The 20,535-nt window shown below is 41.1% G+C and overlaps 1 protein-coding gene across 1 annotated transcript in view; it reads left to right on the forward strand.

Moving 5' to 3' along the window:
* Positions 1–20,535, forward strand: part of LOC128741628 (calphotin-like) — a 128,740-nt gene that overhangs the window by 59,169 nt on the left and 49,036 nt on the right. Inside the window, exon 3 of the mRNA XM_053837582.1 lies at positions 3,973–4,174. Within this exon, the coding sequence (XP_053693557.1) occupies positions 4,013–4,174 (162 nt within the window). The 5' untranslated portion in view covers positions 3,973–4,012. The remainder of the gene's footprint in view (positions 1–3,972; positions 4,175–20,535) is intronic.

Below are 20,535 nucleotides of genomic sequence, written 5' to 3' on the forward strand. Positions count from 1 at the left end.
AATAAGTAATTTTCAAAGTGATCCATAATAGTGACCAAAACAAGGTAATTTTCCACAATTATGGATCACTTTGATTCCAATGTAATTTTTACAAATTCAAAGAGTTTAGCACCTATTACAAACATTTTTTAAGCAGAATCGAAAGCTGTCTAGAGCTGAGTTTTTGAAAAATGCTGTTTCCGAACTACGCAGTACAGGAAAGCTACGTAAGGCAGTAAAACGCTATGATGGTTCATATGCAACGGTTCATCGCAAAAGTTAAGCGAATGCTAGCTCTCATGCAACAATCTAAAACGGTAATTTTTCCCTTAACTTCTTAGAGAATTTGTATTTACTGGTTCTTAGAGCTTTCGGTCACATACGCGCGATTTCTTTCTATGTTTATTTTTCATTTTTTCGGTTTATTGTCGCCTTTCCACCGTTTTATACAGAGTCGCATCATAGCAGCGATTGAATTAAACTCTTGCATCGATTAACTTTTCCGAGATCCACTGTACCTACATCGTTAATAACAATTCGGAAAAAAGAAAACTTCATCCTATACTAGCCTTTTTGGAGCCAACGCAGCTGGTGAGCCTATGATTCTTTTTACAGGACAAAAAATCTGTTGTGAAATCGCGAAAAGCATTCCCAAAAGCTAATCGGTAGGTGTCTTCGAAGAAGGACGGCAGGCATCTAAAGACAGACCAAAAGCCACACAAGGTCTTTCATACAATTTGAAAAATGTTATTTTTATGTTTTTACATAATTTGAATAAAGTTCATTGAGTGAATTCGCTGCAAAAAGTATATTTTTATTTTGATCCATAATATGATGAAAATTGTTTCATAATTGTGACCGCTTCCAAAAGTGATCCATAACTGTGTATTTGCTGAGTCATAATATAAGCTTAATTTCCGTGGAAAACTTGCACTAAATGGGTTTAATAACTGAATCAACTGAAAGATTACATATTTCTGTAACTAAAAACATTTATAAACTGCTTTTAAACAATAGTATGCGCTACAATTGATTGATTTAAAATCATAACTCTGCTTAAATGGTCCATAATTGTGGGGGAACTGTATAATAGTAGAACTAAAACTTAAATACAATTACTCTACACACGAAGAAACACATAACTATTGTCTTTGGGAGAGTCGTCTTCTAAAAGTATCGATGGAGATGTCGAAGTCAAATAATTCGTAGACTGTGTTGAACTGGGCTGCCATGTACCTTGTTGGGCTAAATAGACCGTAGTTGACTCTCCTTGCTTCGAGATAGAGAAAGTTCCTCGTTCGAAGAGCTCGTTCTGGGGCGTAGAGATTGAGCTGTTCCAATAAAGTTGGGCAATCAATTTGTCCGTTCAAGAGCTTAGCAACGAACACAACTTGGGAAATTAGAAATGTCACCAAATTGAAGCGCTGTTTATCGACAAAAAACAGTTATAGGTCGGTCTATTCGCTATCTTCTTCGGTTTAGGTGCAATAGCAGCTGGGTAAGTGTGACTTTAAGTAAATAATGTTTTTTATAAACACACACCTCATACGTTCTAGCTATGGACAGTCTCGTTGAACGATATACCTACTCTAGACAATTGACAATTTTTTTCAAGTAACCTTCCCAGCCAAATTGCAGGTAATAGAGTAGTTTGAACGTCCATATGTAATAACAATGGTGCTTATCACAATAGCTGTTGCAAATTGCACATCACTTCCGCTGACACATGCAATGATGGCATTGTATCTATCAATCGAAGATATTTTTTACTATCAATGTTAGTTATTTTAGTACCTCTGCATAAAAATATATTATGTCTAACCTCATCGAGTTCAGATCTTAAATATCAGTTGCTGTGTACCATTGTGCCAATGTTGATTACAAATGCCCTTCGCTCGGGCTGTCATTCCTGCGGTTATTTGCAGAACAAAGAGTGCACAAAAGAACTTGCAACTGGCAACAATGAACAGCAGCAGCATGGCCGTTCAGCTGCGCCTTCCACGAGCAGCAGCATGGTACAGAGGTACAGTTATTTTTTGCGATTGATAAATCTCTATAAAAACAAACCGAGAAACGCCTTCAACGTTTGCTTCGCGGTTTTTTTGCTCTATTGGCCATTTCTGCAGAGCGCTAGTTCAATACCATAGGCAAAACATACTTTTATTGGTTGGAAAGAGGTGTGAAATATTCACACTTTTTTCTTTGTATCTAGACGGAAACCTCCATACCGGTTCTCTGGAGTGAAAAAAAATAATTCTCGGCCGAGATGTCCAAAAGCACATTTTCAAAAATTGATTCAAATATTTTGAAAACTGCAATCTCTGTATTGTTGGTAGTTTTTTCAGACCACAACCCATCCACCATAGATTGTAGAACTTACTCAATGACCATTATTTTTTATTACTTAATGCACCATCCAACGTAGCACCAAGAATCACCCGAGAGAACTTCGGTCAGTGAGAAGAAAGCTCATCCCACGAACCAGCCAGCGCCTGGTCCGTTAGTTTTCGCAAAGAGACCCCTTCGGTGGGTACGCTGAGCATTATCAATTTTCCAGCATCATTTTATTTCAAACATCCGGGACACTTTTCCATTTCACACCGTATCAGTTTCCATTGCGCCTTGCTTTCGCGCAAGCCCCGTTCGATGCGTTCGAATGGTTCCAGATAGAAGCTTTACAGAAACTCCACCAGAAGCAGCAGATTGCCCATAATTTTCCACCATTAGCCCCGGAATGGTGCGGTGCTGTGGCTTTCGTTTCGGATTAGAATCGCGGTCAGGGGACCGCCTGGTGGTGGTATGCCTACGCCAGTAGTGGCCAGCAGCGCTGTGGAAGCACTGTGAAACATATAACAGAATCAGGTCGAAACGGCCGCCCAGGTTCATCCTCTGTCAACACGAGCTGGAGGAATAGCTAGCCCCCGCTGCAACAGAGGAAACATAGAAACATATTAATTAAAGTACTTTCATTAATTTATTTACTAGGACCGATTCTTACTATCGGGCGGCGGAAATCTTAATTACACATTTCTCCTGGGAATTGCGGGGGAAACCGGGATGATTTGAATCAAGCGGGGAAACCGGGGTGTTTGTCTAAGCAGGGCGCGTAGACACATCAATAATTCCATCCAGTACGTATGTACGAACCAATCGAAGGTAAGAGCAAAGGAAATTTAAATGGAATCGGAATCAGCTTCGATTCAAGTTGGGTAACGGGACATGCCAGTTTCTAGTTATACCATCACGTAGGAAGAAGTGTCTTTCGTACGAACGAAGGCCTCCGTCGTTCCTTCTTTCGGTTGAACCGAAAGCATGCTAGTTACTACAGCATAGGTATGTAGGACTGTCTGGACCTGGTCGTTAGGTCGTTACTTTGCGAAAGTTCAAAAGCAAAAATAAATATTTGATTAACAGTTAGGATTTTGTTCACTGCGAAATACTAATATTTATGTTTGAATTTTTTTACACAATTTTATATTTATCAATTTGTATTTAATCTTGTATGTTAATTTGCAAATATACCTTTGCAAAAACCATTGGTAATACCCGGTACCGGAAAGCAAACTAACCGGTTGTGTTTTATTATCATGACTTTATTGTAGGAGAGCAACTCCAGTCGAAGCGCGTGTGCGATGATTAAAGATGGTCCATTTGTTAAACTAGATGGTGGTGGCAATCGAGTTTCCACTGCACTGTAAAGAAACTAACTGCGACTGTGTCGTGAGCCAGCTGTAGATTTTTATATATTTTACATCACAGTCGGTTTGTGGCCGGCTGTGTGCCGCCCAGCAGGTTAAGTGTTCGTTAATTAACCATGAAATTGAAACCATTCGGCATTGCTTCTCCGGTTCATCCGGCTATCCTACGGCGTGTATTTTATCTTACTTTACAGCCAACGGGGCTACATTGTTATACTCCCGCTGATCCTCTTGGGTTGGTTGCAGAAAGGGTTACTAAATCTTTCCTTTTTTTCTCTCTGTCTCTCCTTTTCAGATAGGTTCTAAGTAAAGCAGCACGTTAGCTTCCAAAAACCATGGGTAAAGCACAGAGCAAGCGCTCGGTCGACATAACGACAGACCCGGCCAAGGACGGCGGAATCACAGAGGGTACCGGTAAACTAGAGAAAATTGAGGACGTCGATCAGCTCAAATCACAGGCCAACGGCGATGCATCACAGCATAACGAAGGCGACTCGGTGAGTAAATTAATCTAGAAGTTAACCACTTGCTAGTTTAGTTTGTAATTGCAACTGCGGAATGTTATTTCCTGTTTCGGAGTGGAAGATCTGCCCGAGGGATCGTATGCCGGGCGAGTTTGGTTGTTAAGTAGAAATAATGGCATTGGGCGGACGCCCATTGTTTCTGTGGTGTGAAACTATTATGGTTCTCAAACAACAATGAGATTTGTTTACTGAATTCCTGATTGAAATATTTTGTTTTTAAACCGAGGAATTGCAAAAACTATGGAAAAGTAGCTAACGGTATTACATTTCAATCAAGTACAGGAACAAAAAGGAAAAACTTTTTCTGATCCGTCTATCAGAATTCGTTTGAATATCTAATTTAATCAAAGTGCAAGAACGCCTCCGCGTCCTGAATAAAGTTTTGCAATTAGCCCATTCAAGTTCACCACTTTTACCGCAACAATGAACCAATTGGAACGGCATCAATTTACCCCCAAACCGAGGCATCCATGGGCAAACTTTGACCTTATCTGATTCGTTTCGGTTTAAAAGAAGCCAGCAACCAGCAATAAACCTTGCCCGAGGTCTCGTTTTTCCTCTTGTCGATAGATTTCAACAAAGCGCCCCAGCTTCCAGCACAACGACGGTATCTCAGCCTTTGTTGAGAACAAATGTTGGCTTCTCCAAAAAGTTAATTATTACAGCTACAGTACGGTCTTTCGTTTAACTCCGTACTGCTAGTTCGCTGTTGCTGCGTGTATTCGGTAGTAAAACATTATCTCTAATCTCTTGTTTTCTACCTAGTTTATTTTCGTCGTGGTTGTCGTCATTCCACTGGTAATATAAAACAGCTCGAAAATGCCTGTACGCTTCCGTTGTTTGGATTGGTTGGCTCCAGAACTCGTTGTCGTCGCGTCGGGACCAGGCCAGCAGTGGAGTAGCGATCCGAAACGAAACAACGAGGGAGGGATGACCTAGTACTATTTGTATTCGTTACTAACTGTGGTAGGTTGGGATGAACGATCGTAAAACTAATTTTGATGGCCCCCCAATCATGCTGCCGAAAAATTCCACCCGCATGCCTGCTTGCCAGTCGGCGGCCGTCCGTTGACTGTTGACGTGTCATTTTTCAGGTGCAGTCACATACAATCACGTTCAGTCGGTTCGACGAGGATGATTGTTCCGAAATATTCTCAGCCGGTCTTTTCAAGTTCAGCCGTCTGCCAGATTGTTTACATACTCTCATGGTTGTTGAGTGATTGGTTGTAATGATAACAATCTGTCGTATTTTTGGGTGTTTATCTGTGGAACATATTTACCGTGTACGGTTGACATTGACACACGCATGCTTGTTGTTTGCGATAAAGAATCGTGTCGTAGAACGTGTAATCACAGATCTGAACAGGTTTGCTGTACATTTTACGGGCACTCCCCTCAACCTTCGAAAAGTTCAGTTTACGGTAAACAAACTAAAATAAAAAAGAATCGATTACAAAAATCATGTGATTGTTACAGGAAGGTATCATACCTGTTCCGCAAGATTATGTGGGGTTATACACCGAAAACGTGCAAAAAGAGCGGTTTTGCATTTTCAGGAGTCATAATGTCCTATATATTCTGAATTAAAATCATCCAGCATTGAACTTCAATTTCTGAACAAACGTTTGTTCATCAACTTGGTTCATTATGAAAGCAATAGCCACTCGATAGATGTGATTGCCGATGGGCTGAGGAATAGTTTATGTTCAAAGTGGATGAATTTGAATAGATAATCCCTCCAACCATTGAACATAAATAGTTTTTTCCATCAGTATTATATAGAAACTGTAAATTAAATTTTACAATAACATTTTCTTAAATTCAGCCTCACTGAAAAGTTTCCACTATGTGTGTGTTTTTACGTCTTTAATTCTGACTATGTAATTAGCGTGGATAATCTAATTTTGGTTCCAAGCAATAGGATAGATCAACAATTTAAGACTTGTTAATTGTATTATATACATTTTCGGGCCTCCGAAAGAAATGAATGAATGTATTATGAATGGAACATTATGAAATTGGCAATGTATTCTAACACGGATTGAAAATATCGATTTTTCAAGTGATTTTTTAAAGATGTCATCGGAATCAAACATTTTGCGATAAATCTAATTAGGTTTAAGGCAACTTGAATTTCCACTAGATTGATCATTCTGAATGATCCTTAATCTTGCAAGACGGGGAAAGTTTTTTTTTCTAAAAAGCTGTTTCCAACATTGGGTCAATAATAAGAACTCTTTTGAAGCAATTCGAGTTCCAGCAATTAACACCATACGACATAATCAGAAAGGTCCAATAGACAAGGCCGCATGTGGTGAGTATATCGAATTGCGTTTTTCGCGACTGCTTCTTTTTCACCATCTAATTACCTTGTGATATAAATCTATTTTTCTACCGGGCTCTAAGTGACTTGTAAGAGTCTATTATTGAGCATACTTACTTATTTTACTTTAATGGCAACGGTCCGTTATCGAATCTGCGTCGAATAATTATGATTCCCCAATACTGTCGGTCCTGGGCTGCCGTTCTCCAATCCCCTCGAACACTAGCTGGACGTCCGTAAAGGACCACCGGGACAGTTAGTATACTGCTTAGTGTGCCAGTTTTGTGGAATTTGCAAACTCCGGGGCGTCAGCTGGCGATGTAATCCGTAGACAGGCCGATTTGCAGCTACAATCCGTTGTTTTATCGCGACCTGCATCGTTGTCACATGTCACGAGTGTATCAAGGTATATAAATTCCTCCACTAGTTCATATCATATCGGCACCGACACCATGTGGACTCCCACGCTCTCTGCCAGCAACCATATACTTCATTTTGATGATGTTAATGGTAAATCCCTATCTCGCTGCTCCCTATTTCAAAGGCCTATAGGTCTCTTCCGCTGCTCTACGGTTTTCGATGAATTGACGTCATCCGAAAATCCCAGAAGCATGTGAGATTTCGTGATGATAGCTCCGTTCTTTTCCACGTTTGCTCTTCGTATTCCACCTTCCAAGAGAATTTTGAATAGTATGTTAGAGAGTGCATTCCCTTGCTTCAGTGCATCCAACGTCACAACGTGACTAGCTGAGGTCTTACCCGCTATTCTGACGCATGATCTTGGCCCATCCAAAACAAAGGCAAAGCAAAAAAATCCATCCAGAATTGCACGAATCAACGTAACTAGTTTCGTCAGAAAACCATGTTTTAGCATTATCTGCCACAGCTTATTTCGTTTAACTGAATCGTACACCGCCTTAAAGTACAGGATAAACATCTTGTCCATCGTGGAGCGACCCTCACGAAAACCAGCTTGGTACTAGCCGACGAAGGACTCCGCTAACAGTCTCAATATACAGAACGGAATTCGAGAGAGCACTTCATAGACAGAATAGAACACTGTTTAGCATCGATAGTTTTTACAGTCCAGTCATTATTTTTTTAAATCCGGTGGTTGATCATTGCTCACAATTCTTATCCTGTACCTGCAGATCTACGTGTTCAGATCGTTCAGGTTGCAAGGTTGCAAGCACTGGTATGGGATACTCTGTGTGTTGTTGCTGGCGTATCACTCCTCGCGCCGGCGAGAATGTGCTCTTCATACTTGCGTATATTTAGACAGTGAGCTCTTTTTTCCGCAGCTCTAGTCTCTCTATACCTTTCTTTGTTTTGACGTGCAACCGCAGTGATCATGCAACTCCTGACCTGGTTCTTCTCATCTGTCACTCTTTGACGTCCGCATCAAACCAGTTGTTACGCTGTCATGGAGGTTCATCCACAGCCCATTTATATATTTTTCCTTTCTTCCTGCTTTCGGTTGTGATTCATTGATTAAGCTTTCTGGCGTTTTCCACTCCCACGCCATCTATCGACAATCGCTAGATGTTAAAACGCGACGTCTTCTCAGTGCGAGCCTTCCCAGTATCCGACAACCTTGCGTGAATCTTACCCACGACGAGATAGCGGTCAAAGTCGATATTTTGTCCCCGAAAAGCCCGTACATCGATCACAACCGACAAGTGTCGACATGATCGAACAGAGAGCTAGAGTCTCCATTTGGTTGCCTCCAGGTTTTTTTTTCTGAATGCTCAGACGTGGAAAATAGGTGTCACAGATGGCTATTCCTTTGGCCGCGGTAAAATTTATGAGCCTTAGACCATTACCGTTGATCGAGAGATAGTTTTTCCAATGACAGGATGGAAGAATACACCCCTCCCGATCTTCGCATGTGCATCTCCGATGATGATATTCATCTCATGTTTTGGACACTCCGTAGGCCTTTTCGATCCTATCGTAGAACTCGTTCGTAGCATCATCGGATTTATCATTTGTCGGTGCATATTTGTTGATTGGGCTCTAGTTGAAGAATTTGTACTAAGTTTTTGCACACACTGAAAGTGTGCCTGCAATAAGGTCTACTGCACGGAATTGCTCCGGATTTTGACCACCGAACTTCCTGAATAGCAGCGATCTCCATTCAGAGTCGGTATAGTTCTCAAGCAAGCAAACCAGCTAATGTCATTTTCATTGTTCGTAGTACTATATATGAGAGTTTTGGTATACTAACTTACTGGGGACGCGTCATTTATATTCCGCTGATGGGTCTGCCATCCTAGGTATAGCTTGTGGAATACAGCGTTTCGAATCCAGCCGCTCACTCAGAGACAGATGCTGTTAGAGCCACCCGTCACCTGGGGAACAGGCGCTCAAGTTCGCAGCTCCTAGCTTAGCTACTCCGGTATGTTCATTAAGTATTTCCAGGTATGGCCGAGCTCTTGCCGGATCAAGAATTGCTCTTCATTGTACTGGGTCCTTGGCTACTCGTCGCCGATTCGTTGCACGTCTCGACATACGCAAGTCGGTTTTAACCTGGTGGAGACATCTGGCACGTTGAGTCCTCTATTCCTGGTAATGGTGGGGTTCTTGAAGAGAACGGATTTCACTGCACAGCCGCCCGTCATCCTTGCGACGTGGCCGGTCCACCATAGTTTCCCAATTTTCGCCAGGTGTACGATGGGAATCTCTCCGAGTAGTACCTGCAACTTGTGGTTCATACGCCTACGCCACTCTCCACTATCCATTTGTACTCCGCCAAAAATAGTCGGCAACACCTTTTGTTCGAATACGGCAAGTGCAAGTATGTCTTCTAGTGTCAAGTATGGCAAGTGCAAGTATGACCACGCGACGCATTACTGTCGCTTCTCTGTGGCACCGACCGGAGTTGAACAGCGTAAAATTGTTCAGTCCCAAGTTATCGAGAAAAGTCATCGTATAGTCATCGTATCTCCTCGCATATCCAGTTTTGGCGTTTTCAAACAAAACTAGAGGCCAAGGTGATAATGTTCACTGGGGCGTGCAGTTAACGCGCTGCAGTCGTAACCTAGGCCGTGCAGTCGGTGCAGCAGCGTAGCGTCAAAAATTGATTCGACGCAGGCACCGTACACGCAGCTAATGCTGACTTGTCACAATCCGATGGTAAACTATGAGATTAACGTCCTCGTACTTGATCTTGGCGGGTTCCATTTTAGAATCTACACCAAGATAGGGTTCACGTACGTTTCATTCACAGTGTTATTTTTAAACGGCGGTGCACGTGTGCAAGGTGCACCTCTCTTCTTCCGATTGCTGCATCGGCATTCGTAGAGGAGCTTCATTATATGTACTCGAACCATAAATTCACCCGCCCGTAAATTGTTTCGGAAAACGGGTAAACGGTAATCACGTGGCCATAAATTTAGGAATTTATTTTTAAGACCCAAAGAGCACGGTTTAACGCGGGAGAACAACCATCAAGAAAGGTTTAAGATATTTTTCATATACACATGTTATTCAACGGCGTCGTCCGTGTGAAGGTCAAGTTTAAGATTCTTCGAGTCCGGTTTTTAGATTTTCAGAGAAATGAGAAACCGCGCTCGCGCAGCCATCCAGTGTAAACGATTAGAAAGTTGTGGTTTGTCTAATTTGTTACCATTTTTCCGATACGCCTTTTCTTTGGTCCGTGCCGGTCGTAACACGGCTTCGCAGTAGTGCGTTCTCGAGCGGTTCGTTCGTAATTCATAAGATTAACGATAATTCTGGTGTCTGTTATGCCTCCGCCCTTGAGGTTCAGTTTCATTATCGCAGTGGGGGATAAAAAGCGATGAAAACTGTCTGCTTGCGTAGGAAGCAGCCCCGGCTAAATTGATATCGTTTGTGATGATTTCACTTTCCTTTGTCAGCCCCGGAGGCCAGTGTTGGGAAGAATGCTCGAAAAGTTTTCTTCTTTGTTTCTTTACACTGTCGTCGGGTGATTCTATACGACGCGCATACTGTTCCTGCGATGATTTATGCTTTTTTGTTAGAATTTTAAGCAGATTTTGTTTAGCTTCGAGGAAGTTCTGGAGATATTTTTCATATCACATCGCGCTTGAAGGAATGAATGATCTTAATGGGCGTTACCGCGGGTTTTTGGGTGAAACCACGAGTAGATTTTCGTTTGCTTAAGCCGTTGTCATTGTAATTTACTAGCTCTCGCTGTCGAAGAAACTGGTCGTGTATGCAGCAGTTAGTATCGTAATTTATTAAACTTTCTGAACTTGGCAGCATGAAAAACGATTTTATGATTCTTTCAACACCATCATTGTGTAAAAGCGGAAGTTCTCTCCGGAACATGGCTTTCTGTTAAGTTAAACTTCTGACTCCACCATAACAGGTTTTGTTTTATTGGTATTGCGGATCATTGGTATTGTGTGGAATATAATATTTTCGCAAAGAAAATCTGGATGAGGGAATAATGTACTCGAGAAACTGTCTAAACTGTTTAACATAAAACAGTAATAATTCAACAAGCTCGTGAAAAAAGTATTACCGCCAAGTTAACGTCGAGGAACGATTAGGTTTTAGCAAGCCAGTCGTCGTATGTTCGAATCTCGGCTAAGAGAGGCCCGCGAGAGAGAGTTGTCCTGTACTCTAGCAGCTGACTGCGAAGTATGTCGAATAAAAAACAAGATCAAGTCTTGAAAAACCAAATTAACATCTAGGTTTTGCTTTGCTGTCAAGAAAACTGCTAACACATTTCATTTGCCAGTGTTTTTTCAATGCTTTTGATGCTTTGTAGTAATTCTTCAAATCAGTTTTCTTTGAATTACAGCATGCGAAGATCTTACTATTATAATAATATAGCTCTCAGATGTTGTTTTACTTAAAACCGAAATTAATAGTTGTTATGGGTTTTCTTTAACTAATAAAAACAACATCTCCAGCACTGACGATCTGACATGAAACTTAGAAAAAAATCCTTTAAAAAATACCGTCCTACATATTCCGCTGGCACACTAACACCCTCTGTTATGTATGTTGCGGAGTAATTTTTATTTGTAGGGCTTTATACTGTGGAGTTTTCACATATGTGACACATTCCAGCGTTACGAGACACTATGACCATCACGCAAATCAGTTCCTTTTGAACTAAATCCCTGGCATACAACTGAAAAGTAAAGTCCCCTTTAGTCACCGATTTTACACGCCATTTGCTAAAAATTTGGTGAAACAAGAGTCAATTTACACAGTAAAATTGGTTGATAATTGTGCCCCGTAACGCTGGAATGTGTCATGTACATATAGGGTGAATAGTAACAACTGCCAGTAAAGGAAATGGTTGCAAAAATAAGACGCTTGCATAAATTTTAATTTTGAGTTTATCCTTTGGAGCTCCCTTGTTTCCCTAGCATGTAATCCCATGCATAGATGTCTAGTGGATTCAAATCAGGTGAAGAGGCAGGCCACTCTCTCGAAGAAATAAAATCCGGAATATTGTCCTCACACCAAGCCTGTGTACCTTTCGCCTGGTGAGACGGTGCAGAATCTTGTTGCAAGCAGTATGGTGCATTCTTGTAGGGTTTTTTGACGATGGGAAGCCAATGATTCTTCAAAACATTATCGAGATATAATATTTGGTGTTGATTTTAACACCGGGTTCAATGAAAAGGAATGGAGCCTTCAAATTTGCCCATACCAGCACCCTGGAAACATTCTGGAACTTTTGAACAGCTAGTTTGTACCAGAAAGATGTGCTGCATATATCTGATCATTTTGTTGGTTGCGGTGATCATGTAGCAGGAACATTTTTTCGTCCGAATCACGTCCATTTCACAATCACCGTGACGCTTGAGCAGCTGCCGACATTTTTCGACTCTTGCAACCTTCTGCTTTTCAGTCAAACCGCCGCACACCCGTTGGTTTTGGTATCAATCGAAGGTCGTCTTTCAAAATATTCTTCAAGGTTGACTGCAGTTCCAAGTTCCTTCGCCGTCTTACTTCCAGATTGATCTGATTTCCGTCAAATTCGCTCTTTTACTTGTTTGATGCTTTCCGGGGTGTCCTTATACTGCGTTTACGGCCAGGTTTGGGGGGTATTGCCCAGAACCGGTTTCCTTGTATCGATTGATGGTACAAAAGATGAATCTTTCGTTTATTCCGAGTAGCTTCAGCTTCTTTAAAATGTTACGGTCAATTTTTTTAAACAGACTTATCACAATTTAACAAATATCATTGTCATTATCACAGGTTCCCTTTTTGCGTCCATGATTACCATGACTTTTAAACGAATGAAAATTCGAAACAAACTTGCAAGCTGTGTTGCCTTTGCATGGACGATGAAAGCAAGCTGCGTAACCTTTGCCTGGACGATGGAATTAATGCCAGTGTTTCATCTGTTTGTCTATGATTTTAGTTCAGTCCATGTAAACAAACCACCGATAAACATTAATGAAATGAGGTTATGTTCGCCCGGGCAACATTCAGATTGCTGACGGTTATCGCACGCATACTTTACCGCGTATACGCAAGAGGTGCAACATCAATAATTAAAACAGATCCTTGAACTAAGTTACCTTTGAATACTACACTGATTGCCTCTAATTACCATTTCCTTTTGGTAAATATGTTCTTGTGGTAACTTAAAATTAATGATTACCAATGATTACTCATGATCTTTGGTTACGTACTTAAGACGTAAATGATTACAAAAGTAATCTCTTGTCACTTACACACCTTACTGGAAACCCCTTGCGCGCACGCGATTTATTGTTGCTGTTGATGCTTTTCCCACTGCGCTGTAGTAGACCTTTCCATTCCGGGGGAAAACAAACCACTAATACATAACCACAAATTAGCAATCTCTATCTGCTGAGTGCACGCTTCCTTTCGGTGCAATTGGTTTTCGTTTGCTTATAAAGAGCACTTAATTGCGACTTAATATTATATTTGAATATAAAAATATAACTTGCAGTTTTATATGCAGATCACACGAATAAAATTTATAAACAAATTTAAATCAAATAACAAATTTTTTAATGCATCATTTCTCGACAATCTTTTATCAAAATTTCGAGTAGGCTCTCCAAACTTGAACAGTTCTTCAATCTGAGTGAATATCCGGATGCATGCTGTCACTGGTTCGTGATAGCCAAAAGTGGTTCGGCGGAATTCAGCCGTAGTTCGCAGAGAACTTTGCGATGCATAAAAATTCAATTTCCCAAGCAGCGTTGTTCAGAATTTTTGCTACAAGCGTTTCTTGCTGAACCTTTCGGCGTCGTTCCATTGTGTCTAAATCAAGTAAAAGACAACGTCCTCGATAGAGAGGAAGGTTCAAATCTCCAAAGGCAAAACGGATAAATCATCTGGATGCTTACAATCTTTAGAATCCAGGTGAGCTAGTGTGGTTGCCAAATCACACACACATTTTCAAGCAGCGGACGTGAGGCAGTGTTGCGAAGCCCACACTCATGTGGTCTAATTTTCTCACATACGCGTACTCATTCTAACGAATACGCCGGCATAATCATCCCTTTAAAACTCCCGCCCTTATTTCTTCATGCACTGCAACGAGTTTTTGCGAGTGTGTGTTTAGCTAACACACATAGCTAACTAACATAGTCGCTCGTCGTTCGTCATTGCATCTCGATCTGCTTATATCGATTATTCGCGACGGCTTGTCCTCCCGCCCGTGAATAGAATCGAGGGCGAAGATGTAGAAGAAGAAGAAAAACTAATGCAAAATTTGTATCCCTGTGCGCCACCAGCCGCACGGGCAGCTGATTTCCCCTCGAGTTTTTTGACTCGGTAACAAGCTATTCAGGAAGACGATGTGAGGATGTGCGTGCGCGAGTGTGTAGATAGCAGAATGTCTGCACACAGCACCGGCGGCCGTTTTCTTTTATGCCTGCGTGTGCGGCGTAAGCTTTGAATGCTATGTTTCTCATACTCTTTCGCTCGATTCGCAACATTGACGTGAGGTTCATTGAAACTAGATTTTTTGGAAAGGCATCTAACAATTCTTGTAGCCGCCGACAAATGTCGATGGGACGCGCGCTGCAAAGAAATTTAAGATCGTCTACATGGATAAGAGCGTATCTGGATGCTGGCGCATTCTAGTTGCATAACTATATCGCTGAAGAACAACATGAACAGCAAAGGGCCCATATTGCTTCCTTGAGGGAACCCAGACGTACTTGTAAACACAGATGAAAAAGTAGATTCAAGCTTGATTTGCAAGATTCTATCGCATAAACATGAATGAAGCCAACTCAATAGTTGGTTCGACGTTGCCAAACGATGCAGTTTCTGTAGAAGGATGCAATGATATGAATATTTTTGGGAAAAAAGTGTCTCACTGTAGACGACTTTCTCTTAATTGACAAAACAATTACTAAACGAAAACCAAAGGGACTTCTATTTTAAATTTTTTCTAAAAACCTGTCATTGTTTTACGTTACATATCAATAGTTCAGATGAAATGTATATATTTTTAAGTTTTTTAAAGAAATAAAGTTGCTATAGCGCAATGAAAATGCACGGAGTTTTATTTCTACCTGCTGGGAACTGATGTTTTTGGCATTGAAACGGATATTTCTGATTCAGTTTTGCCGTAAATATTCGTTTCAACGCGGGTGCAAACGATAAAGTTTATAACTGTGTTCATAACACGAATATGCCGTGTTGAAATATTATGAAATTACCCTGCAATAAAGTGCGCTCGCTATTCTAGTGCTCTTCCGGAATGCAAATAACCAAAGGACTTTCCTGGCTTACTGTTATTTGTCAATTATTTAACCTTACTCGATTACGATTTCTTCACCAACCAACTGTACATGCTGGAAATAGAAAAATCACAGCCGATTTGCAATGAGTCACTTCGCTTCGCGCGCAAACAAATGGTTCAATTAGTCAAATGAGAACCATTGCTTCACAGCACTGCCCTCTGGACCAATGTACGACCGCACTCTGCTGTGTAGTGTTTCGGGTTTAACCACATCGAATCTAAAGTAATGATGATTGTCTGCTGTGTGGGACGAAGAACCAATCTCTGTGCACATCTTAGCAAGCAACAGTTCGATCCTGCCAGAAACCGAAGTTGGGAACGCTCACCCTACAACAAAATCCGTTGTTTGTACGAATTATGACTAGCAAATAAGGAAACGTTTTTTTTTCATTTTCGTTCACTGTTTCTCTACTTGACTGTTGCAGCGTGGAACCGTCAGCAGCCACGTTTCCAAAGTTGGGATTGTGCAAATTTGCCTCTCGTCGATGTGGGGCAAGAACGAAACAAAACGTGATCATGGAAAGCACACGGTACAATCTCGGCGTTCCTCTCCGTTCCGTAGCGAGGTACATGGCTGCCGTAAGCGATTTGTGCTAGACTAGTCTAGGTTGGGTTAGCAGTAGAGATCTGGCAGATTGTGTACAGCTTTTTGTAGATTTCCCACCTGAAATGGGAAAGGGAAACCAGCAAACAACAACCATTCTAGCAGCAGCGGCAGCGGTGGTGTACCTGATGCCTTTATTTAGAGGTTGCCTTCGTAGTTTGTTGTTGTTGTTGTTGCTTACGAGGAAGTTGAAAATGAGGACGAGGAAATTTGATTTTAAATTTTAATTTTCGTCGACTTATCGACGTAATTTGGGTACTCGCGTCTTAATGTTTCTCGTTCCAGTTTTTGACTGACTGTGAACCTGTAGGATATTATTACTTCGCTATGTTTACTCATTATAGTGAAACTTTTCAGTATCATACGTTTTTGATCTGCTGTTTCTTCGTGGAAAAAAGACGTTAAGAAAGAGTATGGCGAATATGGCTTTAATCTTGTAGGAAAAGTTCGAGTGTCATATACATAGCAGCGTAACTTTTGAACTATAGCTAGCTGAGCGTATAATTTTTACCAGAAATAATCTAAGAGCTTTTTTCGTGCGACTTCTCTACATTTTGCTTTTCAAGAAACCGCATATAATTACTGGACTTTAACGTGAGCTCCGCAAAAAAGAAACGCCATGAGGGAATTTAGCTTCTCCGCTTCTGTGGCAGGTTTCCTGATTACACGAAGGTCGGGCGAAAACTTTCTTTTCAATCTAGTAATTTGTTGAGGCTCAAGTGGGACCAAGGAAGAGTGAATTAAGTTTAATTTTTTAGCGTTAGCACTCTTCATCCACTGCTTCGCCGGCAGTTTTCAGAAAGTTAATCGCATAAAAATGTATGATAAAATTATCCTTGTGTTAAGTCATAAGTATTATTGCGTTGAATAAACAGTGGTGTTAAAGCAAAAGGAAAATTAATATTATAAAGTTTCTCATGTTTGGTCGTAACGAAAAAGGGGAAAAACTAATAAAACATGCAAAATACAAATTATGATGCTAATTCTAAAAAAAATCAACTCCTTCCTGCAGACAAAAACAAATACCTACGTCATTTAATCATTAATTTATACAAATAAATAAGAAATTAATTACAATCGAAACTGCCGATAAATCCAGCAACCTTTATCTTCTTTTAAATCCGAACCAACAACAAACGAACAGTAGCTAACACTGCAACAATGTTGCCTCCAAACCTGCTCCGGCGAGTGGCCACATTCCTTCCCGTGGCCCTTTGCTCACGCTTACAGGGTTATAATTTTTCAATGAGAGGCGTGTACTATTTTTCACCGTACTTCGTCTCAGTCAGCACCACAGAATGATAATTAATTTTTATTTCCCTCCTGTGGGCACATGATCTGACAAGCGGCAAATCGCTCACCGCCGCCGTCTTGTCTTGTTTTGGCTGGCAGAGCAAACCAAACCAAAGGTAATCGCCATGTTTTTCGACACCCTTTAGAGCTCACGATTTTTGTAACATCCGAAGAATCATTTTCCAGAGCATATACGTTACGTATTTTACCCCAAAATGTGACTTTCTAAAATATGACCCATATTATGAACGCATCGTTACACCGCAACAGAAACAAGACGTGCGTCTGTTACCCTTCAACGGAATCCAGATGCCGGTAACAATCCTGTCGAAGAACATAGCTACGCCCAGTCCGCGCATCAGTGCGCTGAGCTGCTGTACTACTGGAAATAATCATTTAAAAAGTGTTGTTCGAGGCCATCTTAAACCTGATTACTACCATTACACCGCTTGTGCACGCAAGTGCACGCACAGTACTGGCTTTAGGTGGCGCATCGTAAATCATGCTCCACTGCAGTTGCTCTAAAAGCACGGGGCGGTATTGAATCGGGCCCGCCGTCTAGGGGAAATAATCGGATTCTTTCGCTGCTCCCCGGGTGTCTGGTTAAACTGGCAGTTCCCTGTCAGCTTGAATTACTCCATCATCACTTTGGATGTTGTTTTTTTCCTCATTGACAGCAAGCCCACCACGTAGATCCAATTGAATTGGTTTCAATTTCGAATGATAGGAAAAAGAAGTTGCCGAAGTCAACAAGCGACTCAGGCAAACTGAAACAATAGCACACTTTAGAGAAAAAAGTCGCGAATCAATTCGCGAGCACAAAATTAGAATTTGAATCACCGACATTCTTTCAGCGCGATTAACGATTTCGCAGTTGTCCTAGGTCGTAGCCATCTATTTCTGATGGGACGGCTGCGATAAATAGATACGCTTTCAGCATCAATCGGGTTCCCGCCTAAACCACGCGATACTAACATCGGATTTCCCCGTTTGAGCTAAAATTAGAATCAAAGACCGATTGCGTATGGGCGTTGGACGGCTTCAGCTTCGAAAGGATCACAAAATAAAATTGATCTCTCAATGTAGAGAAGCAGACAGCCACTGCGAAGCGGCCGGCAGTGGTATTTCGCTTCTTGAACATGATTAACTAGCACCAATCAATCCGGCCGTTGAAGTTCGCATCCGATGCAGACAAAACAATGCAGCTTCTGCTTTGTATATATGATATGCTACAAGCAAAGTACAACAAGCAATAGCTGTCAGCTCAGTGGAAGAAAAAAGGTCACTGATTATAACGGTTCCACTTGAATTCCCACGATCATTGATCAGCCAGGCTCGCGCACGATGGGTTGCTCTCAACATCGTCGAAGCAGGATGGATGGATGGATGGGAGGTGCTATCCTTCGCCGCTCGATTATGCGCATCGATCATGATGGTTCTCGCCTCATTTAGCGGTGCTTCTGGCACGAACAATGACGAGCTGTTCAAGTGATCCCTGATGTGTTTCGATGAGCTGTTTGTTCGAAACGAACGAAATCGATCGGATGAAGACGTTATTTGTCTGCGTATACGGGCAGTAGGTAATCGTTTTATCAGCGCTAATTATGAATCCGACCTCGAAAGGCACTGGCTGGATGGTTTAGTCTTTGTTCATGTTCGGGAGAAGGCTAACTATATATTTAATGTCTAACCACTCCTCTTTGCGATATTTAAATGACTTGTGGGGTGTATAAAGGTAATCGTTAGATTTTTATAATGTAAACAAAAAGTCAAGTTCACATGTGATATTTGTTAATTTGATTCAACATTTAATGATTAAAAATTATAACCGTTTTGTTTGCTGTGTACTGCAAAACGCAGAGATGTTCTCTAAATCACACAAAAAACATAACAACGTCTTTAAGATGTCGTATAAACGTCTTTAAGACTTAACCATTCTTTATTGACAGACTTCGCAGTCGGTTGTTAGAGTACAAGACGATTACGGGCTACTGCAACGATCCTACTGGCTCTAGCAGCCCCGCCTACCCGAGATTCGAACATAGGACGGAGTTTTTGTCCTCCCCCTTTCAAAATTGGTTTTAGAAGCCGGGTTGAACTTGAGTAAAATATTTTTGTATAAAATCAATTGTTTGTGAGTTTTTGGCCTAAAGAACTCAAAAAATGAGTGTACGAAATGTTAACGCTTCTAGCACGAAGTGGAAGTTTAAAGAATGTTATTTCCGAAAATCGGCAAAAAAAAATTCTTACGATTTTGACTCTATTTTGGCAGGTTTTATAAACATGAAAAACAAGAGTAGATTCTGTTTTCACAATTAAACTTTAAGTAAAAACGCATGATAATTTTATTTTTTTTGTATGATTAATAAATTTTCATTGTTTTTTTGCCCCCCTTCAGTTGCCCGACACCGGAAGGACAAAAACCTTATAAAATACTAGCTGACCCGACAAATTTCGTATTGCCATAAATTAAACTATGTTGTACATAAATCGAGAATCTCGGATAACCTTTGTCATAATCTCGAGTTTTGCAAGTTTCTGAGGAGCTCATGGGTGTTTTAATATACAAATCTTCCTCACAGTAAAGTAGAAAACAGCTCCCCCCATTGCTTAGCCTGATAAAATAAAGCGGATAGCATTAGAATATTCTCCGTGATTATATAACATTTCGGCGAATACCATTTTGCGGAACACCACTTCTCGGTTGACCATAACGCGGAATATATTTGGTTCCATTTGGTTGATTCTCTAGTTATGAGTCTCTAGTTCTCTAGTTATGAGGAAATTTGTATATCATTTGTATGGGAGCGTCCCTTCTTATAGGGGAGGGGTCATAATTAAAGAAAAAAGAAATTTGCCTCCCAAAACACCCACATGCCAAATTTGGTTCCATTTGCTTCATTAGTTCTAGAGTTATGAGGAAATTTGTATTTCATTTGTATGGGAGCCCCCCATCTTAGTGGGAGCAGAGGTTTCTAACCAGCACATGAACCTTTCCCGGCCCCAAAAACCCCTACATGCAAATTTTTACGCCGATCGGTTCAGTAGTTTTTGATTCTATAAGCAACATACATACAGACAGATTTGTGTTTCATTTGTATGGCAGCCCCCCTCTTAGCGGGGGGAGGGGTCTCGAACCCCTACATGTAAATTTTCAATTCTATAAGGAACATATGGGAAGACAGACAGAAATCCATTTTTATAGGTGTAGATTTGTATGCAACCCCCCCCCCCCCTTTTAGTGGGGGGAGGGGTCCCTAATCATCATAAGAAACTTTCTTGGCCCCAAAAACCCCTACATGCAAATTTTTACGCCGATCGGTTCAGTAGTTTTCGATTCTATAAGTATCATACGGACAGACAGACAGAAATTT

Source organism: Sabethes cyaneus, chromosome 3, assembly GCF_943734655.1.
Source record: "Sabethes cyaneus chromosome 3, idSabCyanKW18_F2, whole genome shotgun sequence".
NCBI lineage: Eukaryota > Metazoa > Arthropoda > Insecta > Diptera > Culicidae > Sabethes > Sabethes cyaneus.